Genomic DNA, 25,773 nt, shown 5'->3' with positions numbered 1-25,773 from the left:
TATACTTATAGTACAAGGTTTAGCTAAATATGTGCATAAATCACCTAGCTAAGGAACGTAGAATAATATCCTTCTAGAGAATATTATATACAATCAGAAAAGATAATTGCAGCTAATAGGAGATTACAAGAGATACTATCCTAGTTATAGAGGGATACTGTAAGAATATACTACGAGAGATAATATCATGATATACTTGTGATATTATTCTCTACATGCCTCCGCAAGACAGACGGTGGGTCGGTGAGTCCGATCTTGGTTAACAAACCATCAAGCCGAGGTCGAGATAAAGGTTTCGTGAGAAAGTCTGCCAATTGATCTCCGGTTGATACATGAGTCACTCTTAAGGCACCTTTGTGAACTTGCTCACGAATGAAGTGGAATGCAATGGCCAAGTGCTTCATCTTCGAGTGGAACACCGGATTAGAGCTTAGATAAGTGGCACTAAGGTTATCACAATAAATAACAGGGGTGTGTTGTAGACGAATACCGAGTTCAGTAAGTAAGTTATGCATCCACATTAGTTCGGCAGTGGTGGCAGCAACAGCACGGTATTCAGCTTCTGTTGAGGATGTAGCAATAGAACGTTGCTTCTTAGAGCACCAAGAGATAGGTGTTTTTCCAAGGAAGACAACATGGCCCATGGTGGAGGTGTAATCATCCCGATCACCGGCCCAATCTGCATCAGAAAAGGCATGTAAAATTGGAGGTGAGTCTTTATAAATGTTGACACCCTTATCAAGTGTGCCGCTTAAATACCGCATTAGACGTTTTAGAGTTGTCCAATGATCGGAGGTGGGGCGTTGCATGAATTGAGACAACTTGTTCACGGCATAAGCAACATCCGGTCTTGTCAAGGTGAGATATTGAAGACCACCAACAGCAGCCCTATAGTCCTTGGGTTCTTCTAAAATAACACCTGATTCTGCCGTGAGGTGTTGCGTGATAATCATGGGAGTAGGCGACGGTTTGGTGTCTGCCATTCCCATACGTTCAAGGAGATCGATAATGTATCGGCTTTGACTGAGGAAGAGACCATCAGGTGTAGGCATAACCTCCACTCCAAGGAAGTAGGATAAATCACCTAAGTCCTTCAAGGAGAACCTGTTTGAAAAGTTCTTAATAAAAGCTTCAAGATTAGTAGTATTAGGCCCTGTAATGATAATGTCATCTACATAAACAATGAGGTAGATAGGTGAGGTATGATCATACAATATAAATAGTGAAGTATCAGAAACACACCGTTTAAATCCATTGCCAAGCAAATAATTTGTGAGTTCAGTGTACCAAGCTCTAGGCGCCTGTTTAAGGCCGTAAATAGCCTTCTTGAGTTTGCAAACATGAGAGGGGAACTTAGAATCAACAAAGCCCGGAGGTTGACACATATAAACTTCTTCATGTAGAGTACCTTGCAAAAAAGCATTGTTTATGTCTAATTGGCGAAGGTGCCAACTGTGAGACACCGCTAAGCTTAGTAGGGAACGAATGGTGGCCGGTTTTACAACCGGACTAAAGGTCTCCGTGTAATCAATGCCTGGTCTTTGTTGGAAACCCTTGGCTACCAATCGAGCTTTGTAGCGATCAAGAGCACCACTCTTTTTATATTTAATTCTGAAAATCCATTTACACTTAACAATATTACGAACCGTATCTGGAGAGGTCAAATCCCAAGTGCCTAGACGATGGAGTGAGGCAAGTTCCTCCTCCATAGCCTTCCTCCATAGAGGATCTTTCAAGGCTTGAGCTACTGTGTTTGGTGCCTTTGGTTTTTCTTGGGTAGAAGTGGAGTGAACATATTTTTTATTGGGTTTAAATATGTTGTTCTTGGATCTAGTAATGATACCAGGGGGTTGATTGCCTTGGAGTTGGGTAGTTGTCTCCATACGAGCATCAAGGGTGGGTGGTGTTGGAGTAGATATTGTAGGAGTTGGGCTAGTGGGTGTTAGGATGGATTGGGCCTCGGTGGTGGAGTCAGTAGATGAGGTTGGGCTGGGTAGCGGGTCAGAGGTTTGGGCGGAAGCTGAGGGAGATGAATTGGTTGGGCTAGAGGTATTAATGGCAGGATGGGAGTTGTTGTGATATGGTATGAGGGGACTACTTGGAGTGGATGCATTTGGGCTTGGGCCAAAGGAGTCTAGATGTTCTGGTTGGGGCATATGAAGGGGATGATGGAGTATGGGCAGATTAATGTTGCACCAAGAGTCAGAAGTGGGAATAGAAATAGTAGAATCCATGTTAACGAGAGTAGAATAAGGGTATTCGTATTCAATGAACCAAACATGACGAGAGGCGTAGACACGATTAGAGGTAGGATCTAAGCAATGATATGCACTCTGCGTTTTTGAATATCCAATAAATATGCATGGTTTAGATTTAGGGTCTAATTTGTGAGTGGTGTAAGGCTTTAGCCAAGGATAACATAAGCAACCGAAGCTACGTAGTTTGAGATAATTAGGTGATGTCCCGAACAAGCAATGGTAAGGACACTTGTTGGACAATGTGGGAGTTGGCATCCTATTTATCAAATAAGAGGCAGTGGTAAAGGCAAAAGACCAAAAAATGAGAGGTAACTGGGCATGGGTTAAAAGAGATAAACCCGTTTCTACTATATGACGATGTCTCCTTTCTGCAAAGCCGTTATGCTCTGGTGTATGAGGAGGGGAGGTGAGATGGGATACTCCATCAATAGTTAGGAAGGATTCTAAAGCTTCATATTCACCCCCATTATCGGAATATAGGACTTTAATCACCTTGTCGAAGAATTTCTCAACAAGGGCCTTAAATCTAATGAAAACACTTTTTGTGTCCGATTTGTTCCTAAATGGGTAGAACCATATATATTTGGTAAAGTGATCAATAAATATGACATAATACTTGAAGTCATCAAGAGAATGGACCGGAGAGGTCCATAAGTCAGTGTAAATGATGTCAAGAGGGGCATGAGAAATCAAAGTGGAGTGACGAAACGGAAGTTTATGACTTTTATTGCATTGACAAGCATTACAATTAAAAGACAAGAAACTAGAAACATCAAGATTGAAGTCAGAAATAATGTTCTTGAAGATAGGTAAAGACGGATGGCCTAAGCGGTGATGCCAATTTATTGCTGGAGCTTTGAAGGAAGTGAGTGCTAAGATAGTTGTAGGAGTTGGCCACTCATAAACCCCACAGCTAGTTGGACCCTTGAGGAGGTGTGCCCCCGTAAGCCGATCCTTCAAAATAAAGGAATCAGATGAGAATTCTATAAGAAGATTATTGTCAGAACACAATTGAGAAATGGAAATGATATTGCGAGACATACTGGGAGCACATAAAACATTAGAAAGATTAATAGCTTTAGAGGAATCAGTAGAGAGAGAGAGAGAACCTATATGGGTTATAGGTACCCCTGTCCCATTACCTATGACAATTTCCTCGGTGCCATCATACGGATGATGAAGAGCTAGATTAGATAAGTCATGGGTGACATGGTGAGTAGCCCCAGTGTCCAAAAGCCAAGAGGAAGTTCGAGCATTGTTGCTAGTCGTTGCAACATGAGCTTGAAGAGGGTGTTGAGTATTCTGGTTTGGTGGGAGGGTGGGTTTAGCAGTAGGGAACATCTGCTGAAAGACGGGACAACGATATAAAGAGTGACCATGAGTATGACACCATTGACACCTACCTTGATACCCTTGCCCTTTAGGTTTGTCATTGTTATATTTCTTATGGTTGTTTCCTGGTTTGGTATGATGGTAAGAGCCACGGTTGTATGCATCATTATGAGGTACTGGTGGGGGATAGTTGCGGGTTGTGGTGGCATGAGCAGAAGCAGGTAATGGGGTGGGACAAAGAGATGTACGTATACTAACCTCTTTGAGAAGCAATTTCTCATGAAGTTCATCAAAAGTGATGAGAGAATCACGAGCATCAGTAGCATCTTTCACAGACTTGTAGTTTTCATCGTGAAGACCCTCTAGCACACGTTCAATCAAATCATCAGGCTTGATAGGTTCACCAAGGACAGCAAGGTGATCGGCACAAACACGAATAGCATTCATGTACTCCGTTATACTCTTCGTGCCCTTAGTAATAGATTTCAAATTGGCCTTGACCAATTTAGCATGACCCCTGGAATGTCGTGCAAATGTGTGGGCAAGAATGTCCCACGCCTCCTTGACTGTCGTGGCCCGAGAGACAAGAGGTTGGACTGTGGGCTCAAGTGTGCCTAGCAGTGCACCAAATAACAGTTTATCCTGGCGGACCCAAGTGGAGTGAGCCGGGTTCGGGGTGGAGACAAGGTCCTCGGTGATTGTGGAGGGCGGTGCAGAGCAAGAGCCATCCAAAAATTTGAACAGGCCATGACCAACAAGGATAGACTCAAGTTGTAGTTTCCATGAGAGGTAGTTTATGTTGGAGAGCTTGATGATATTGGTGAGGTTTACAATAACAAGAGGGGAAGATGGCTCAGCATCATTCGGGATTGTGTTAGAAGCCATGGAAGCGTTGGAAGAAAAAAAAAATCAGGGGCTTAGATCTTCCTGCTCTAATACCATGAAAGGATGAATAATGTTGTAATTGTATTGAAAGACTTACAGTATACTTATAGTACAAGGTTTTATCTAAATATGTGCATAAATCACCTAGCTAAGGAACGTAGAATAATATCCTTCTAGAGAATATTATATACAATCAGAAAAGATAATTGCAGCTAATAGGAGATTACAAGAGATACTATCCTAGTTATAGAGGGATACTGTAAGAATATACTACGAGAGATAATATCATGATATACTTGTGATATTATTCTCTATAGGAAGGAGTATTACATATTACTCCCTCCATTCCTTTTTGTTCTTCCCGTTTCTATTTCGGGTGTTTCTTTTTGTTTTTCCCATTTCCTTTTTTGGACATCCTTTTTTTCCCAATTCACCCTTATTTTCCCTTATATTTACCAAATAACCTAAAGATTCCACCCAAAATTCCACCTAAATTTCCCAACCCCATTATTTAATTAATTGTCATTCATTTTAAATTGAACATATGAAAGTGATGTTACTCCCACCATTTTCCGCGTAGTGTGTGTGTTTCCAACTCTCCAAGTTCCCTTTTTTTTTTTGGTGTACCCATTATGAACAAGAGATATCATATTGCCGCAAATGAGAGTTGCTTCAACTACGAACTTCTTTAATAACATTGATAGGTCAACTAAAATGACGCACTACTATTATATCCCTTAAATATTGGCAAACCATCTTTAGACTTATTTTCATGGTTAAAATTGATGGCTTCTGTGTGTTATGTTACAAGTTCCAATTCTCCTCTTTTTTTTTTGTAATTTGTATTGTATTTATGCCTCCTTCAGTCCTTCACACCCAAAAATTGTTATTGATGCCATTTTATTGTAAGCTCTACTACTTGTTAAAGGTTAAATGTTCATTTTTGGACTTGTTAATTAATTATCAATTTAAATTCTAAAAAAAACTTTAAGTTGATGTATAAGTAATTAAGTAGGTGTTTTGACATTAGTAACATGTGAATGGAGAATTGATTTTGACACTCCTTCTTGTAAGTAGAGCACGTAAAATTACACTCTGGCAATAGGAGTGTTAAAATCAACTTTTAGAGTTTGAACATCAATTCCATAAATTTTAGGTGCATTCGGCCCCTCATATTTTCATCGTTCAAAAGTTTGGTAGAAGTACATAGGAAAATCAAGTTATTAGTAGTGATACATGCTTAACCAGGAATAACCACTTAACCAGGGTCAAGGTTCCCGTAAAAAAAAGAAAAAAAAAGGTGAAGGTTATAACCAACAAAATGTATGGTTAGTTGGTTACTTTGAGTCAATATGTAGTTGAACAAAGTTTTCCTAGATGAAAAAGTGTTGTCACTTTTCCTTTATTTTTCTCAACTGCACGACCTAATTTTAACATTTTTTTTATGTTAAACTTTCCTCGTTAATATTTAAGGTTGTCCTGCTACTCTGCCCAAAAAAATGATCGGATTTAGGCACAATTTTTTGTTTTAAAAGGGCCTTAGGCTAAAATCGAAAGTATAAATTTGGTATGTCCAGAAAATGATCCAAAATCTGCCCATTTTTGGAACGAAATACCGGGTATTGCGTACAAAATTTGGCCCGCTTGCATATGAGGATAAAAACATTTATTACAGCTCACCTCAGCCCGTCATTTGACAGTTCTACCAAGTGGTGTTCATCGATACAACCTAAACTAGACTAAACCAAACCGAACTGGACTAGACTGAAACGGAGACCAAAATTGTGATAATTCAAAACCCGTAGATCGGGTCAATAATGTTTGTACCAAACCCACTAGCGGTCGGGACCAATTGTCTTCGGTCAAGTCCGATTAATTTATTGGTTCCGGCCTGATTTTTAAACATCTTTTAATATACCGTCATCATATCGTATCGTATCGTATCGTTTCGTGTAGGTTAGGCAAGCTTGAGGGAATAAAACTAATGCCTTTAACGAACAAACTAAATTCTGGTGACCAAATAATCGTATAAGTGAGAATTGTAGATATTAAATACAATAAATAAGCAATTGTTCTTTTCTTGTAAGGTTCAAATTCATGCATCTTCAAATTGTTGGAGATTCTTAGATGCAATTGTGCGGCTTTCTCCACCAGCCAGCCAGACAGCGGTGATCAATATTTAAATAGGCGTAGCCGACTAGCCGCATATATAGTTACATTCGACTACTACTTCGTACGTACTACCACCAATCAAAGAGTAATTCACAAGTAATTCCGATTATACAATAATAATTAGTTGATAAAATTAAAACAAGAATGTAGATACAACAGAATACACGCTTGTAATCTTCCTTCTGACCAACTTTAATACGACCATTGTCTCATTGGACATTTGGACCGATGTATGAGAGACATTTTTTAAAAAGCATAATTATTTACTACATATATAATATTTTTACTAGGATAACCCATCTATGAGAGATGGATAGCAATCTCATCTCCAGAATCATAAATTATCGGGGGAAAAAAATATATTTTTTCACGAGTATGTGTCAAAATGTTAAGGGCCTTTAATTGTTGGTCCCCGATCACCCATCTGCCTGGTTTGCCTACTCTTCCGATGTGGGACTTGTCTTGACATCCCAACAATCATCCTCTCAAACCATGGACCACTAACCCGTGGACTCCCCTCAAATGAAACCATCTTGCACCGCCATTTTCACCAATGGGACACACCGCCTACCACCACATTGTTAGGAAGACTTTCGACACACAATCTTTAATTGCAATGGCACACATGAGAACTTCTCCACACACCACAAGTGCAGCCCGCTACCTTTGATTTTAATCCTGAACCCAGGGCTCTGATACCAGTTGTTGGGCCCAATCACCCACCTTGCCTGGCTGCACACCAACACGACTCCATATTAATTAGTATGATATTTTTCATTTTGGGTCTAACTCGCACGAATTTGTTGTTGGGCCCCTTCCCACAAAACCTCTATACTAATTGGAAAAGGCAACCACTTATATGCTAGGCAATATTTATCAACTCTTCCAGCGTGGGACTTGGGTTGATATCCCAACATCAATATGAATATGTTGCTTTTGTTTAGAGAAAGATATTGTATAAATGAAAAATGATGTACAAGTAGACGGGATTTGGTCACATATCTGGGTGCTACAGAAGTACAGAGTATTAATCACCAAGTTTACAACTTTAGTTAAGGCATGTTATTTTCACCTTATTCTTATGACTTTACTTGTTTTTATTAAAATCATACCAGGTTAGAACAAAGCCAGACCAGAAAGGGCAAAGAATACTCTTGGAAATATTCAGACCAGTAAATAGAAAAATCCAGACTAGGAAAATCAAAGCAAATCAAACCATAAACTAGAAGTTTCAAACCAGACCAGAACAGACTGTGAAGAATCAAACAAAATTATACCATAAACTAGAAAAATCAAATCAGCCCAAATTAAAAACTAGAAAAATCAAACCAGATCAGATGAGGTTGTCAGGCGAAAAGAATAGAAGTTAGTTGACATCGGATAGTAAATGTACGTACTGTACATGTTTAAGGTGTTAAGCAATAACCTAAAACATAGTTTAAGATCAGATAATAAGATCTATATGCATGATTACAATTTGAATTCGACCGTTGCAGTTAGATGACAAATTGTCAGCACTCAACATGCAATTTGATTCTGGCTGTCCATTTTACAATTTACAATTTACAATTTACAATTTACAAGGTCAATAAAAGAGTTTTCAAGTTATCAAGTACTTCTTGGACTTATGTTTCCATCAACCCATGCATTAACTTCATAACGTACAACTATTTCTAACCTTTATTTTATTTTGACCTGCCACATTTTTTTCTTTTTGGGTCCTACATGATTTAATATATATGTCACCTTAAATAATTGTTCCAAACTTCTAACTTTTTTATAAGTATAACTTAAATAAAAAGTTTTGGGACTTTGTGGTAAATTTGGAAAATGACGTTGGGCCAATTAGAAAATTAATAATTTTACTAAAAGTTTGAACAGATTTTTAAAAAAAATGTATTTGTCTAATGGAGATGTATTTAGTTTTGTCTTCTAATGAATTTATGTTTTTATTTATCGAAAATAATATGATCAAGCATGCAAGTCGGTGATTATGAAGCTACATACGTACGTACGGAATATTTATTTCATAATTAAGCTAGTAAGATAATTTTATATTTTTGTAACTATGCACAAGTACGGGTTTTCCCTCAAAAAATAGTATTTAACTTAATAAAGTAAGTCGACACATCGATCATGCAAGCTTGCATGAGTTGCATTATACTTCTATTACGTATGTGGCATGGATATAAAAATAGTTTATTAAATTTCTTCATCCATGAGAAGATGAAGAAAATCAAGTTGATTTAAACTTTCTCTTTTATTAATAGAAGAAAAGATCATAATAACATAAGTCTAACGAGTATTTATATTTTTAAATACTAATCGCGCTTCATAAATTCAAATTGAAAATAATTTACTGAAAAAATGAAGTTGATTGCTTCTCTTTTTCCTATTCGTATATTTTTATACCTTCATTAACTAATTATAACTAAACGATAAAGGACGCGTTTGACAAAACTAAATTTATACTACATAGTTAGAGCTGTCAAAAACTAACCTGACCCGAAAACCCGTCTTGAACCGACCGAAATCGTAGTTGACCATGACCCGAAATTTTTGGAAATTAGGTAACCCAAAACCAACATGTACCCGACCCGAAAAATCGATAACCGATAACCGATTTTAACCCAACGCTGTATGACCCGAACTCGACACACGACCAAAAGATAACCGATAACCGTACTGACCCGACTGAATAATGATCCAAACCCGATTCGATACCCGACAATGACATTAACCCAATTTTTACCACATAACCTGTTATGACTTGACATGTGGAGTAAATATTTTACGCTTGAATATTTTAAAATGACTAAATCATATATTGACTCAATCTTAACCCGTGCCCGAGAGTAAATCCGGCCTGAATTTTAACCGACCGAAAAAATATATGATCCGAACTTGACCCTGAACCCGAGATTAACCAATTCAAACCCGGCCATATAAGACCCAACCCCGAAATTGAACCCGACCTGAAACCGACTTGTAATCGAAATAGGAAAAAACCTGAAATGACCCGACTGAAAATCAACCCGACCAAACTTGACCTGCACCCGAGTGATAGTGACCCGATACGACATGACATGATCATGACCCGAGATCCGAGATAACCCGACCCAGACCCGATCCTATAACCTGTTTTAACAGCTCTAACATAGTAGCCAACTATTAGGAGGTGCGTGTTTATTATTGTTCAATACAACTATACAAGTATTAGATGTTGAATCCATTTTTAATAACTTAATACAATCAGTAAAAGGAATAGTGAAATGATATGACCAGAAAAATTGTTAAATACGTAGTATACTCCGTATAAGCAACCTTAATTGTTTATACCGCGTATTTAATTATTCTTTAAGTATTGTAATTTGGATTATATATCCGGGTGCACATTACTCATTATACATCCTGATGAATTATATGTTTTTTGGACTTGAACTATATGTTCATTTAATATATGTTTTTTTGGTATGAACAATATGTTTTTTGTGTTTTAACTATATGTTCATTTACTATATATTCTTTTAATATTAACGACATGTTCTTTGTATTTGAACTATATATTCATTTAAAAATATGGTGCACAATGAGCATTGTGTACTCGGGTGCATAAACCATACACAAATTCTTATTTACAAAAAGTGTACAATAAATATTGTACACCGTAGTAAAAGTTAACTCAAAATGTATAAAAGTTAAGCTTATATATGTAAAAGTTATCTATTTTTAGTGATAAATTTTTTCATTTCAGTAAAATCATATTTCTTCAAAACCACTAAGTATAAAATTAATTATTTAATCATTCCTATCAACTTTATTTTTACTAATATAAAAGTTAATCAAAACTAGATCAAAGTTACAAAAAAAATGGATAAAAGTTATATTGGTGTACAATAAATTTGTACAACTTGTGCACAAGACCTTTTGTAAACCATAATACTCCGGATAATTGATAAATCGAACAAACAATTTCCTGATGACTGTAGTCCTGAAACAGGTGAAAGTTGTTGGTGTAAAACCGATTTAACGTACAAAAAAGTAAATAAAAATGATGTTAGTAATAAATTAAATTGACTAAATATAAAAATAAAAAAAAACAAAAGGAAAAGGAAAAGGAAAAAAAACTACCCACAAATCCGAAAGAGCGCGGTATTTTCTGATAATGAACCCGACAATAACGTCCCCTATCTCTCCCATTATTACGTTTTTACTCCATCCACTCTGTCAACTCTAAAACCCCACTTTCTTTCCTAACCCCCCATCATCATTCCTCATCTTCCTCCCTATTTAACCTCAAACTTCCCTCCTCATTTTCCTTAATTAGCTCTTCCCATTCTCAAAACAATCATGTCTATTTTCTTACTCTTCTCCTTCCTCCTCCTCCTCTCCCCTTCCGCCTTCGCCTCCGGTATGTAACAACAACAACACAAATCTATACTTACATTTTATTTAATTAATTACTACTACCTCCGTTCCTAAATGTTCTTTGCGATTTGAAATATGCGTTCAAATTTTGAAAACTTTGACCGTGAATTCTCATTGTTATATATATTAAAATGTTATCTTGTGAGATCTTGTAAGATTGTTCTTGTTGTGTATTTTCAGAATATCGAGTTTTTATAATTCTTTTCACATACAAAATTGGATATATAAATAGTTAAATATTGCATTGGATTTCGTGTAAATAGTAACTGTAAATATCTTTTTGAAACAGGACGTAGTATTAATTATAATTTTTTAACATTTTTGGTTGCAGAGACTGGAAAGATTGGGATCAATTACGGAAGAATAGCGGACAACCTTCCGACGCCGGAAAAGGTGGTACAACTCCTGAAAACACAAGGAATAACACGTGCGAAGCTCTACGACACCGACTCCGCCGTATTAAAAGCCTTCTCTGGCTCGGGAATCGCCCTGACAGTCGCCCTACCCAACGAGAATCTAACCGCGGCAGCCGGTAGTCAGTCATTTACAGACACATGGGTGCAAAACAACATCCTACCTTACCAACCGGATTCGAAAATCGTCGCTATCGCCGTCGGAAACGAGGCGAATGTCGACTCAAAAGTTACCTCTTATGTCGTACCCGCCATGTCCAACATGTACGCCAGCCTACAGAAATATTCCGTCTCCGATATTAAGATATCGTCGCCCATTTCTTTTTCGGTTTTGCAGAATTCGTACCCGTCTTCAGCCGGGTCGTTTAAGGAGGAGCTTATGGAATCGTTTATTCAACCCATGCTTGAATTTTTGAAGAAAACTAAGTCTTACATGATGGTTAATGCTTACCCGTTTTTTGCTTATTCGGGTAATTCGGATGAGATTTCGTTGGATTATGCCTTGTTTAAGCCCAATTCTGGTGTTGTGGATTTGGGTAATGGGCTTAAATATGAAAGCCTCTTTGAAGCCCAATTGGATGCTGTGTATGCTGCTATGGCACTTCTCAAATACAATGACCTCAAAATTGTTGTCACTGAAACAGGTAAATTTTTTTATATTTGATTATTATTTACTCCCTCCGTCTCTTTTTGTTTTTTACGTTTTGTATTTTTCACGCGTTTTAATGAATAATTAATTTGCATAAAAGTCCCTCAATTTTTTCATTTAAACGAGATAAATTACGTTTATTTATAATGTTTTCACTTTTATCAAAATTCTGATATTGGGAAATGAGAAAAAATTTAATGTCCCAATGGAAAAGTGTGAGAGATTAAATGACCCAATTAATTTGATTGGTTAAAATAATAATTGGACACAAATTTTCATAGAATACTAAGTTATTTATGTGATAATATAAAAGGAAATGTAAAGAACATTTTGAAATATCCAAAAAAGAAAACGTAAAAAACAAAAAGAGACGGAGTGAGTACTACTTACTTACTGATCATTGAAAAAATTACTGTAATTAATTATCTAATCATGTGCTTAGAAATGTGTTAATCTCTTCTTTTTCGCCATAATTAGACCGTTAGAGGTAACTTTATTGGTACCAGTTTTAATTTTAGTGCAAAACTTTATTGGTAAATGTAGCTGTACTTGTTATGCTAAATGAACGAACAAGAAATTTCTTCAAAAGTAATTTGTTAATAATAAGTGATAATTAATAATGATTATAATTAGTAATTTTATAATAACAATATTGATTAAGAGTGATAATTAATTATGATTAAACTTTTTCCGGCAGGTTGGCCATCACAAGGTGATGAAAATGAAATTGGGGCGGGTAGCTCAAATGCTGCGGCCTACAACGGAAACTTAATCAAAAGAGTCTTAACCGGTGGTGGGACCCCTTTAAGGCCCAATGATACATTGGATGTTTACTTGTTTGCTTTGTTTAACGAGAATCAAAAGCCCGGCCCAACAAGTGAGAGAAACTATGGGCTCTTTTACCCAACTGAGCAAAAAGTCTATGATGTCCCTCTCACAATGTCTAAAGTGGTGGCGGAAGGACCGGTGGCTGAAGCGGTGGCACCACCAGTCGCTGAAGCGGTTGCCCCGGTTGCAGAGGCTGTGGCACCCGTTGCGGGGGTGGTAGCGCCTGTATCAGATAGTAAGGTAGTGGTCCCAAAGGTGGGCCAGAGTTGGTGTGTGGCTAATGAGGCCGTTGAGCAAAAGAAGTTGCAAGCCGGGCTTGATTGGGCCTGTGGTCAGGGAAAAGCGGACTGCCGGCCGATTCAGCCCGGTGCCACATGTTACAATCCTGGAAACCTTGTGGCACATGCTTCGTATGCTTTCAACAGTTACTATCAAAAAATGACACGTGCTTCTGGTACGTGTGAATTTGGTGGAGCTGCTCATGTTGTCACCCAAACTCCTAGTAAGTCTTTGTTACTCTATTGTGTTTGATTTCAATTACTTTTACGTAAAATCAATTATTGAATAGTCGAACTTATTGAATTTTGCTTGATTTTTTGAATGCAGAATTTGGAAGTTGCGTGTTTCCTACTGGAAATTGATGAGAATGAAGGATATAAATTGAATTTTCAAGAATATTTTGTATTTTGGGTCTCGTTAGTATAGTACTAGTGTTAACTATATAATCAAGTGATTTATTCATTAGCTAGTAAATTTTGTTTTAGAGAACATAGAATTGATAGTAAGTATATTCTTTCACATTTTTATAATTTTATATGTACCTAATTATTATTTCCTACTCTAGTTATGAATTTTTTGGTATATACTTATGAATCATTTTTTCTTTTTTCATTATGCATTGGCATTATTCACATTTGTGTTTTTCTAGCTAGTTCAATTGCGAGATTTTGGATAATCATCATTTGTTTGAGTTGCTACATTAAATTTAATTTCGAGAATAGAGATTGAAATGGAGATGAAAACTAATAAACTATGTCCAAACAAGTTAGAAATCCCCTCTAAATTATACGAATAGAAAGATCGTGTAATGCACGACTTTCCCTTTACGTATAAAGTAGTAATTTTACTTGTTTTATACGTAAAGGGAAATTTCATAACGTATAAATTGGATTTTCAAACCTCACCAAAACCTGACCAATTTGTACGTTATGAAATCTGTACAAAACAAGGCACATGAAATATCAGATGCATTTGGTGAGATTTTCCTTTATGGTCATTTTTAGCTAAGAAAAAAGTATATAATGGTATTTACGCAATCACAAATATAGTTGCAATAAATTTTCTTTAAAATTTTGCCCAATTCAGAAAGAAAGAAAGACATATAAGCAATTACATTATTAAAGGTAGCAATTAAGCAGGCCTAGGTTATCATCCTTGCTTCTTCTTTGTTTAGCTAAACCACCGGTGCGGTGTGTTATTTATCTACTGATTGTGAAATGAATATTTACTAATTTTAAAATGAACTTAGTTATTGCATTAATATGTTATTACTTTGAACATATATTTACATATATTAAGCAATTAAAACATGTCAAATAACATATTTTACCAAAAAAATAAACATTTTAGGCATTGCCTATTTAAAATTGTACTTGAATTACAAGATATTGGTAGAAATCAATTACTTATTTTTCTATATCTTCAATCTTGAATCTCGCTTTTGATGTAGTTTCGTGTTCTTATACTTTTGAACGTGTGTATGAAGTAGATTTGAACTCAATATTTGACTTTTCACGTTTTCAATTTCCTCATTGTTGTAGGTTTGAAAATGAAAATACTCTATAGTAAGTAATTTAATATGATGATCACAACTAATTTTAAAATAAACATTTACTGATTTGAAAATGACGAGCATGCAAAGAAAACAAATAGGTTAAAAAGAAAGAACAATGGTTTAAAGATGTTCATTAATAGAACAAGAAAGAACAAAGAATACAAAATGTATGAACAAATAAAACAAAAAGTATGAACAATTTCATTATGAACATTAACCAGATGATTATTATGAACAAACAAATAAACAAGAAAGAACAAACAATACAACAATTATGAACAATTTTATGATGAATTTAAAAAAACAACATGAAAGAACAAAGAGTATAACAAGAAAGAACAAACAATACAAAAAGAAAGAACAAACATTACAGGCGCTTGTAAAAACATAAAAGATCAATGAAGAGCTTAATTTCATTATGAACATTAACCAGATGATTATTATGAACAAACAAATAAACAAGAAAGAACAAATAATTCAACAAAAAAAAACATAAAATATAAAAAAGAACATATAATTCCAGGAAAAAGAACAAAAAATACAACAATTATGAACAATTTTATGATAAATTTTAAAAACAACATGAAAAAACAAATAGTACAATAAGAAAAAAAAACAAACAATATAGGCGCGTCATATTTTGGGGTACAACCAGAGCTGATTGTATCCGGGTACAACAGTTAGGGGTTAATAAAGGCAAACCTATAATGATTCTCTTCCCAAGAACAAAGTTCTTATTGGGCCAAAACTAAATGTTTAGGCCTTAGGATTGTCTTCATTGGGCCCAAACCAAGTTATTATTGGGTAAGGGGCACATATGAGTCATATAACAATGGATAGTACCAATTGAAGTTGGCATGATTGGTTAAGAGCCTCTTGCTTCTTAACTAAGGTTTCAGGTTCGAGCCTTGGATATGAAAAAACTTCAACTGGGAGAGATACTGCCCATCGAGGTACCTATGTAAACTCTCGCAGGAGATTAGTCCACTCGCCAAAAGGCGGTAGGGAACTACTCGTAGTAGAACCAAAAAAAAAAAAGATAGTCAAAGTCGTTCGCCTGTATTATTGAGTTTCGGCTTTCGACTATAATATTCTGAAAGAGCGTTGTGCCGTTGTCAATAGTCTCAATGCACATTACTACATAAGCATAACAAAAAAGAATGTCCGATCTTTACTAGTTTTGTTCTTTTAATTTTATATTTTACGTCCAAGATGAACAGAACAAAACCACTTACAGGTAAATTAGTCCAACTATACAAATTATATAAGAGGAAAGTAAGATAATCCCTACCTCCAAGAACCGGGGTTAATAATAGTCGTAGGTAATCGATAGGTTTTACTATGTACTCCGTGTAAAGATGGTTGTAGGCCGAACCGATTCGGGATCGGGACCGAGCCCACGGGCCATGGGCCTAACCGGGGCAGGGCCCACACCAGGCCGTGCCGAAAAGTAAAAACAGGGCCCCAAGCCCCCGGGCTTTCGTGCCGGGCCGGGTCAACCCGTCGTGCCTAAGGCTAATTTAACTAAATTTAGTGTGCTTTGTCGTGCCGGGTCGAGTCGTACCGTGTCTTGTCTGCATTTTCCAAAAAATTAAGGCTCGGGCCTAACTAACGGCCCACGACTTCGTACTCGTACCGGGTCGGGCTTTCCACAGCCATCTTTAACTCCTTGTGGCACTTTTTGGTTTAGGAGAACCCAAGTGCGGTAATAAAAAAACAGAAATTGGTCAAATTTGGCAAACCCAATTAAACAGTATTTCAATTCCAACTCTTTCTCTCTTCAATCTCGAATTTAATCTTCACCGGGTGAGTTATCGAATTTCGCTCCATTTTGCTTTGAAATTCAGCACGCTGTTTTAAATTGGTTTTTGTTTTGTTGTGAATTTCTGAGATTTTTGTTGCCAAACTATGTAGAAATAAGTTTCGGAATTTCCTGCTTATATATATATGTATAAGATCGCTAGATTCAGCATGATTGGTTTTTATTACTTTAGATTTGAATTGGCTAAACCTAGTTCAAATTGGGCGCGACGATTCATCCTCTCGATAATCTTCTATGTTTCATTGGGATGTTATGATTTAATGTTTAAAATTGCTAGTTTTTGGGTCAGTTTTATCAAGCAATAGATCAGAGCTCGGAACTTCAATTTGGTTTTTTCAATTTGGTATTTTGATATTTGTCGAATAAACTACAATTTTTCAGTATGAAATTTATGTATTAATTGCGCATTTGAACAAGAAGTATGTTAGATTAGAGGTTTTGGTGGTAATAATATTATTTATGATGAAGCTAGTCGTTGTAACCGGCTGCAGATTGTCTATGGTGCAAACACAAGTACCTGAGAAGTGAAATTGCTCCAGATTTTGCAGGTCGTGCTTTCCGAGCAATCATGAACTGGGTACAACGCAAGATATATCTCTACAATGTTACTTTTGGACTCTATATGTTAGATTGGTGGGAGCGTTACCTATTCAGTATCCTTGATGCTTTGCTTTTTTTTTTTTTTTTTTTTAATTTGATCCTTGATGCTTTGTGTTAATGAGCATGAAGTTTTACTCTTATTTGTCATGCATTCTATTGGTTCGTTATTATTTGTAATGTATGTAGTACGATGGAGTAAGTTGTAGTGGGATGGTAGTATTATGTTTAACCTCCATGTGATGCTAAGAACTGCGTTTTTCAGATCTGAACATTATTAAAGGTGACATCTACTCTGCTATTCAGGAGTTTTTCAGAAGTGGTATCATGTCTTAACGGTTTAATGTCACTTCTGTCACGCTTGTTCCTAAAGTTCCTAATCCAACGAGGGTCAAATACCGCTAGCTAAAGTATACAAGTATTCAAGAAATATAAGTGAAGAAGTGAACATATGTATCATACTATCATTGGCCTAATGTGCTTAATTTCCTTTAATGGGATTGAAGATGAAAGTCTGATCACATAGGATGGTTGGATTCATCTTGCTTGGTTACATTTGGCCTTTTATGTTTTATGTGATATTGGTCTGTTCATCAAGGTTGATTAATCAGTGTATTGGATTTTCATAAGGTGGTTTTTGCTATTCAAAGTATTTATATTGATAGAATTGCAGGCATTTCAATTTCTTTCAAGAAAAAATTTAGGGGATTATAGTTAAGTTAGTAATTATAATGTTAATGATTCGTATTATATGGTCATAAAAGTTATGGAGATGGTTAAATACTTAAATATACTATCACAATCTTCACTAATCACCGGGAACTGAGAGGCACTTTAGGAAGAAAATAGTATTTGTATTTTGCATTTTCTTAGTTTATGATGACTAAATACATCGATACAAGTCATTGAAGTTAAATTCTTGTCGGTCATTATCCATGTAGAGCTTAGATTTTATTAAAAGTGTAGCTTGGTATGAGTTGATTTCTTTTTCTTGGTTTGATATACTGAGTTACTGATGACCATGTATGTTTTACTCTAAAATATTGAGCTCCTTAGCCTGAATAGATACGCTAATCGTTGTCTTAATGTGGTTTATTTTCTACAATGGGTCACGACAACTATCTGAATTATGGAAGAGGTAACGTGAATTACCACCCGCTTGATTTGTCTAATAGTCAGTGTATTTTGGTTTTGGTGATGAAGTTCTTGGTAATGAGCTTGGTTTAATATCTTGTGCTTTAGTGTTTTCCTTAAACAAGCTTATAAATGAAAAAACAATGAAAATAAACTGTGGACATTGGACTTCATTTTGATTAAAATTATTTTTGAGTAAGAAATTGTGTCACTTGTCAAATACTGAATACTGACCAATACAGAGAGAGGAATGTGTCATAATGTTGAAATTTGTACAATAATGTAGACATTTTTTTTAATACCATGTATACAAAAAGTTAATTTTCTCTCATAACAATATTCGTTTTGCATCTCTCTGCAGTTCCTTTGGTAATGATCGTTCTCAATCAACAATGAAAAGGTATGCATCCATTTTTTTCATTGTTCTTGGTGTGTTTGTTATCCAAACCATCTTGAACAGATATTGTCATTGGATTTTCTGAATATCATGATATTAACGTCGAATTAGAATTCGTCCTTATTTTTTGGCAAGGATATTAAGTTCATAAATTTTACTCCTGACTGTTTAGTTGCATTCTGGAGTCTGGAAAAGTAGTGTGGTATGAGTCATTGAAATTAGTCACCCACAGTTTCATGGACAATGTGTTCTCCCACCACCCCCTTCCCCTCCTCCAGGTCTTATTTTGGTTGTCTGGGTGGATTCAAGAGGTTGCAACTCTTTTTTTCTTTGTGTTGCTTCTATTGGACCTGTTGTGGGTATTGACAACTCCTTTTCATATTATGTGGCCTTTCTACTGCACCTTCACATCACTAGATTTCCGCCATCAACAAGAAAACTTCTGTAAGTGGTTCTTGATGAGGACTTAAACTTACATCCCTCTGATAATTTTATTTTCTTGATCCATTTACCACCTAACTTATAATATGAAAAAGCAATAGCTAAGAAAGAGTCCAACAAATTACTTTATGGTAACCCAATGAAAATAAAGAAGAACAAACTTAATCCTCTGATAACCGTTTTGACTCCTGATATTTTATGAACCTTGTTGAGCTTTGAACTGACAATTAGACCCTCTATGAGTTCAAATTCTGTGGCTGAATAGCTGATGCTTTGGTATCATTTTAACTATTACATTGCGAACGTTTGTCCTTTGTTGTATTATTGAAATGATATTCTATCCAGGCAGTATACTGTTTATCTGGCTATCTGCTTCCTCTGGCCACCTCTAAGCCCCTCAATCATCTGCTGTGTTGCCCTTTCTTATTCTTACTTATATCCTTCGGGATTGTCTCATTAACTAAATTAGTCTGCTCCCCTTTTTATTTTGCAATGTCATTACTTATAAGAATATATTTTTAGGGTTTGCAGCGTTTGGTGATTGGTTTATGGTCCGTAATTTTTTTTATAGACTCCCACTTTTATTTTTTATGGTAAGCAAGTTATTTATTATCTTGAAGAGATTTAAGACCAAACCATCATATATATTGAAGTGATAGGAACAAAAAAGTGCCAGACAAGCCTGGACAAACACGAGAGGGAAACCAAACTACAACTACAACAACAACAACAACAACAAAGCCTTAGTCCCAAAATGATTTGGGGTCGGCTAACATGAAACCAAACTACAACTCCCTAATTAAAAACAACTACAGATTATCGAACTATTCTCTGTCAGAAGTAGAAACCTTCTTCCCAATAATGCCTTTGATCCTTTGCTTCACGGTGCTTTGAATCTCCTTCACAGCTCCGTGGACAGGTCAACCTTTTGTTTTCACCAAGCCTTATTTCTAACACTCCAAAATCTTGTAAAGGGTTACTGCCACCACTGCCACCGGCCCACAGCAGCAGGCCACATACTTCCAATTTAGATATTTTTTGTCATTCACTAATCCATCTCATCAGAATATAGAAACCAGTAGTATCTACCTTGATTCCCAGCCATTCCAAATTGACGGAATACACTTGTACTATGCTCACAACCAAAAATTAAGTGCTTGTGAGTCTCAGTTTTTTTGTCACATCTTATACATCTCTTGAATCACATATGTGTATGGCATGCAGCATTTGCATAGTCTGGAGTCTCTCATGAAAGGCCTTCCAAGCAATGAATAAGTTTTCTGCCTTCCTAGAAATATCCAAACATGCTTTATTCTAGAGAAGCACATTTCTAATTCCCAAGCCTCGAGAATTTTTAGGGTAACGGAAGTCTATCTCAAGCGACATACCCTGGTTTAGGACTGTTGTGAACTCCAGTCCAAAGTAGGACTTGCATATGGCGTTGATCTTCTTGATTACCCCCTTAGGCAATATAAAAATCTGGGACCAATAACACATCAATGCTCATAAGGACAGTTCACTAACTGCAACCTGCCTGCAAAAGATGGTGTCTACTACACCAAACTCCGATTGTGGCAGTCATTTTTCCAATCAATTTCTTGCAGTTTGCAGCATTAAGTTTCTTGGGACTCACTTGAACACCTAGGTATTTGAAAGGAAGAGAGCCAATTCTAATCTATCCACTGCACTGTTGTTATGAATCTGAAGCTCTTGGTATTAGTATGAGGTGGAGTCGAGGACTTATTTATCTTCTGAGTGGGGAAAAGATGAAAGACATGGTCAAGGGTTTTATTTGGCTTCTGGATAGTAATTGGGGGATGAAAAGTGTGCTTTGATGTAAATTTTATTCCCTTAAATAGAATCCCAAAGTATCATTATGTATGAAATTACCTTCTCATAAGGAATACTTTTACGGGTTGTTATGTTATCAAAGTTTCAGTGACTGGCGCTTTTTCATTGAGTAAATACTGTAGAACTTTAAACACCTAGTATTTGCTGAAAAATGAAAACCGCAGTTACGTTTGAATCTTGTTTAGGGTGGACCTTAATCCGTTGCCCGGGTCAGTTTTCCCCACTCTTTCGGAGAAATGAAGAGGAATCTTGTGTATAGAAGAAGTTGAGTGGAAGTAGTATTGCTTTTCTGGTCTTATATATGGATGGCATACTTCTCATAGGAAATGATAAGACCATGTTTGAGTCAGTCAAGGAATGGCTTAAAAATTGTTTATCTGTGTAAGACCTAGGAGAAGCTGAGTACATCTTAGGAATAAAGGATCCATAGCGATAGATCAAAAAGGATGATTGGACTTAGCCAAGAGACTTATATTGATAAGGTTCTTGCAAGCTGGAAAACTCCAAAAGAGGTTTCATTCCCATGTAACATGGTATATCACTTGGCAAGACTCAGTGTCCTTCGACTCCTGGTGAGGTCAAGCGTATGAGTAATAGGATCCATTATGTATGCCATGATATGCACTCGACCGGATGTTGCGTATGCTTTAAGTATGTGCAGCAGATCCAGTCAAACCCAGGATAGGCGTATTGGATTGCAGCAAAGGATATCCATAAGTACTTGCGAAGGACTATGGATAATTTCTTAGTTTATGGTGGAGATAATGAGTTGGTTGTCACTGTATACACCGATGCAAGCTTCCAGAGTGACAAAAATGACTTTCGATCACAACCTGGTTTCTTTTTTTGTCTCAATGGAGGAGTTGTGAGTTGGAAGAGTTCTAAGAAAAGTACCATCGCTTATTCTACAACAGAGGCTAAGTATATTGCAGCAGTAGATGCAACAAAGGAAGTTGTTTGGATAAAAAAGTTCATTAGTGAACTTGGTGTTGTTTCTAGCATTGTAAAGGGCATTAAGTTGTACTGTGACAACAATGGTGCCATTTCCCAGTCTAAGGAATCCATATCACACCAAAAGTCCAAACATGTGCTCTTCCATCTTATTCGAGAGATCGTTGAAAGAGAGGATGTGAAATTTAAGCAAGGTTTATATCGAGGATAACGTGCATGAGAGTCATACTAGGTCTATGGGGCTTAGGCATATGGGAGAATGGCTTTAGGTTGTTTACTTCATGTTTACAATTGTAAAACATTTATTAGCCTTTGAATGTTTATCTATATAATTTCATTCTTATTTAATTGCATGGTTTAGTATTAAATAAAATGCTTAAGTAACTTTGTTTTTTTTTTTGGTAAAATAGAAATTTTATTACCAAAAGGAAACGTTTAAGTACAAAATACAAACACTACTACAGGAAGAGGCAAAACAAAACAACAACAAAACTCAGAAACTAAGGAACGAAACTTGCTAGCTTCTTAACATTCAAGCAACCTAACATAAGTCCAATATTGAGCTTGTTTGATAATGCTAGGAGCATTGCGTTGCATAGACTTGAATCTTCTACTATTTCTCTCCTATATTAAATAGACAACCACTTTTGTATACCTGATGCTTCATTGAATTGGTATTTTGATGTTGAACAAGAAACTGTAACTCCTCTATGGTTTAGGATCTCTACTAATGTTAAGTCAATGAAGAATACTCCTCCAAACCTCTGTTGAAAAAGAGCACTTCAAGAACAAATGTTCAATGGTCTCATCTTCACAATCACAAAAACAACATTTAGGATCACAAGGTACCCCAAATTTCTCACAATCACAAAAACAACATTTAGGATCACAAGGTACCCCAAATTTCGGTAGTCTGTCACAAGTGACCAACCTACCTAGAATAGTTAGCCAAACTATGAAAACACATTTAGGCGGAGCATTATTGTTGCATAAGATCTTTCTCCAAGCTACTCTATCAACTGGACCTCTGAGGCTCTGTTTGGTAAGGTGTAAAACGTTTTCATCGTAAAACGATTTACCATGGAAAACATTTTTCAAGGGAAAACACAATTTCAAACTAGTTTTCCTTTGTTTGATACCTTAAAGGAAAATGGGAGGAGATGGTGAAGATTGAGGGGAAGAAGGGAGATGGAGGTAAGGAGGAAAGAAGGAAATAACGAAAAGTGGTTTCCCTCCCTTTTAAATGGAAAAGGATTTTCCACCTTTGAGGGAGTCGTGGAAAATTGTTTTCCACCTCTTACCCAACCAAACAACGTAAAATGATTAAAAAGGGAAAAATCGTTTTCCATGAAAACGTTTTACGCCCTACCAAACGGAGCCTGAGAGCAATATAAATCTTCCTCACAAAAAAATGTTGCATCTGAAGCATGGCATACCCACCAGGGACTTGCTGAAGGTACTGAACAGCTCCCATAATTTTCTTTATCACCCAAGAAGCCTGTTTAATAACTTGTGTTTTCAAATAGGATTATCGAAAACGTTTTATAATGGAACCCTATAAAGTGAACTGAAATCACAATTTATTAAAGACAAAGTCCCTAGTCTAAATCACTAAATTGGACATTAGTGATTTATTTGAAGACTAGCATATAATTAATTGATAGCGCAGGTCCATGGGCTATGGAGACATAGAGAAGTGTAATCGATTACGTGGATGTATATGTGATGCATTGAGACATGACCTTTCAAGTCTTTACTTGTAGTGCAAGGAGTGTCGCTCTAGTTCCTAGTCCCTGTTTAAAGGTTACATGTTGAATCTAGCAACAGTCAGGGATGTACTTAGGGAAGGTGAGGGAGAGGATAGCAATGTATGTGGATCATTTTAGAATCATCCAAATTCAATCAAATCGATCGAGAATTTCATCATCTGTTAGGTGGGCTAACTAAATGACCAAGTTGGCTGAGACGGGAATGATCAAGTGGCAACAACAATCTCCCGATTTGCACCAGGGGTGCTGTCTGCCTTACTAAGAATTCGTTGTTCTCACCTGAATTTTAGTTTAAATATTGTATCTTGCCGTGTTAGAATTCATCACATCAACATTACATTTACCAAAACTTGAAGAGTTATATTGATAATGCTTTTCTTTGCCATTTTTGTTCAGGTATCTATGGGGAGGTGCATAGATAATTAGCTAACTCAACTTACAACAGAAAAGAAGTAAAGCCGAAGTTGATATCGGACAAACTTCCAATCTGGTGGAAATTACTGGTAGATGTTACTCAACGTGGTTTTCACAACTATCATGTTGTTGTAGTTTCTCTATTTAAAAGAAGGATCATTGATCAATCCGTGGACTATGGACCATGGTACACAGTGAGCATGGTGCACCAAAAAAACATATGTGCATAAGCAAAAGAATATGACACTACGACAAAAGAACATGCGTTATAATATTTCATTTTTTTGTTATAAAAAATAATATATTATTTCACTATTTATTAAAAATATAAATAAAAAATATATCCATGTTCTTTTCACGTAAACAGATGTTCTTTTAATTATACACTAGTGTTCTTAAGGTGCACTATGCTCACTGTGCACCATGGTCCACCTTCTAAATTGCGGGACTCTAGCTCTTCTTGATTCATGTTCAAACTTGATCCCATTCATTTGCGAGATAAGATGATAGTGTTCATCCATCCCTTTTTCCAAAGAATTTGCAGCCCTATGAGTCTACGACTATGTGTATTGCTTTTAGTTCCCCCATCAACAATTCAACACAGACCTTACCTTGTATTTCTATTTAAAGTTTGGTCTTTGTTTCTTCCTCATTAGCACTCGCATTTGTGTTTCTCGCGCAAAATTAAAAAGAAACGCCTACTTCTAGGGTTTTTATGCATTCATAGGCGATTAACCGAATTGAGATAGTTTATGGATGAACATAAAACAAGAAAATGAAGTTTTAATTGAAGAGAACAAAAGTGTTAATCATAAGTGACTGGTCTTAATCGTAAACCTATAATACTTAGGGCTTGTTCTCTTCACCTGATATGGTCTAGTTTTTCTAGTTTCTGGTCTGACCTGATTTGATCTAGATGTTTTACGTATGTGTTTATTGCTTTTTCTAATCTGGTCTGATTTGGTATGATCTGGTCTGATTTTCTAATTGAATCTAAGCAATAAGAATAAGGTTAAGAGAACAAAGATCAATACACTTACCATTTTCAGAAGTTAATTGCACAATTGAAACTTTTTTTTTTAATCCGGAGGTTTAAAGGTATAGAAGGCAAAATCTCAGTAAGATGGGAGACAAGGAAATCCCAACATATAAAGAAACCATAACTTACAAAATCCAACTTAAAGTGAAGTGTGAAATTTCTCAATAGGAGTATAGTTTAACGAAAAAGCAACTTGGAGAATTAAGAGTTTAGTCAAGTCAAAATTAATTAAAAAGCTTTCAAGTCAAGTTTTGAGCTTTTGGCGAGCTTGAATTATTATGCTTTTCATGTCGGGCTTGCTTATACAAAGGACATGAAAAGCATAATATAAACTTTTATATAAGGTGGTCAGTCTTATACAAAAGACCACTTTGATGTCATATAAGTTAAGTAATGAAATCAATTAGTTAAGCACTGCACCAATTAGTTAAACAATGAAATTAATTAGTAAAGCGCTAGAACTAATTAGTTAAGCAACGAAAGCAATTAGTTAAGCAATTAAAGTGGTATTTCCGGTAAGGCTGTCTTATACAAAAGTTACCGTTACTTTTATGAAAAA

The 25,773-nt window shown here is 36.1% G+C and overlaps 2 protein-coding genes across 5 annotated transcripts; both read left to right on the top strand.

Moving 5' to 3' along the window:
• The first annotated feature begins 10,897 nt into the window (after positions 1-10,897).
• Positions 10,898-13,859, top strand: LOC110788706 (glucan endo-1,3-beta-glucosidase 13). Its single transcript, XM_021993353.2, has 4 exons — positions 10,898-11,058; positions 11,407-12,132; positions 12,835-13,467; positions 13,572-13,859. Exons 1-4 carry the CDS (start codon positions 10,998-11,000, stop codon positions 13,604-13,606), a joined length of 1,455 nt encoding a protein of 484 aa, XP_021849045.2. The 5' UTR covers positions 10,898-10,997; the 3' UTR covers positions 13,607-13,859.
• A 2,601-nt stretch (positions 13,860-16,460) lies between these two features.
• Positions 16,461-24,827, top strand: LOC110788705 (uncharacterized). Of its 4 annotated transcripts, none has more exons than XR_008932071.1 (5): positions 16,461-16,605; positions 17,161-17,274; positions 18,284-18,356; positions 18,714-18,752; positions 24,158-24,827. XR_008932071.1 is itself a non-coding variant. In XM_021993352.2 (3 exons), the coding sequence occupies exons 2-3, from the start codon at positions 17,190-17,192 to the stop codon at positions 18,358-18,360; spliced, it is 162 nt and encodes a 53-aa protein (XP_021849044.1). In that variant the 5' UTR covers positions 16,463-16,605; positions 17,113-17,189. The 4 variants fall into 4 exon arrangements, 1 of the variants encoding a protein (XP_021849044.1); XR_008932070.1 differs by having other exon boundaries at positions 16,463-16,605; positions 17,113-17,274; XR_002533422.2 differs by having other exon boundaries at positions 16,503-16,605; positions 17,170-17,274.
• The last annotated feature ends 946 nt before the right edge of the window (positions 24,828-25,773 follow it).

The sequence above is a fragment of the Spinacia oleracea genome, chromosome 4, assembly GCF_020520425.1.
Source record: "Spinacia oleracea cultivar Varoflay chromosome 4, BTI_SOV_V1, whole genome shotgun sequence".
Taxonomy (NCBI): domain Eukaryota; kingdom Viridiplantae; phylum Streptophyta; class Magnoliopsida; order Caryophyllales; family Amaranthaceae; genus Spinacia; species Spinacia oleracea.
Note: the sequence above shows the minus strand (reverse complement) of the source record. Positions and strands in the feature narration are given on the sequence as shown.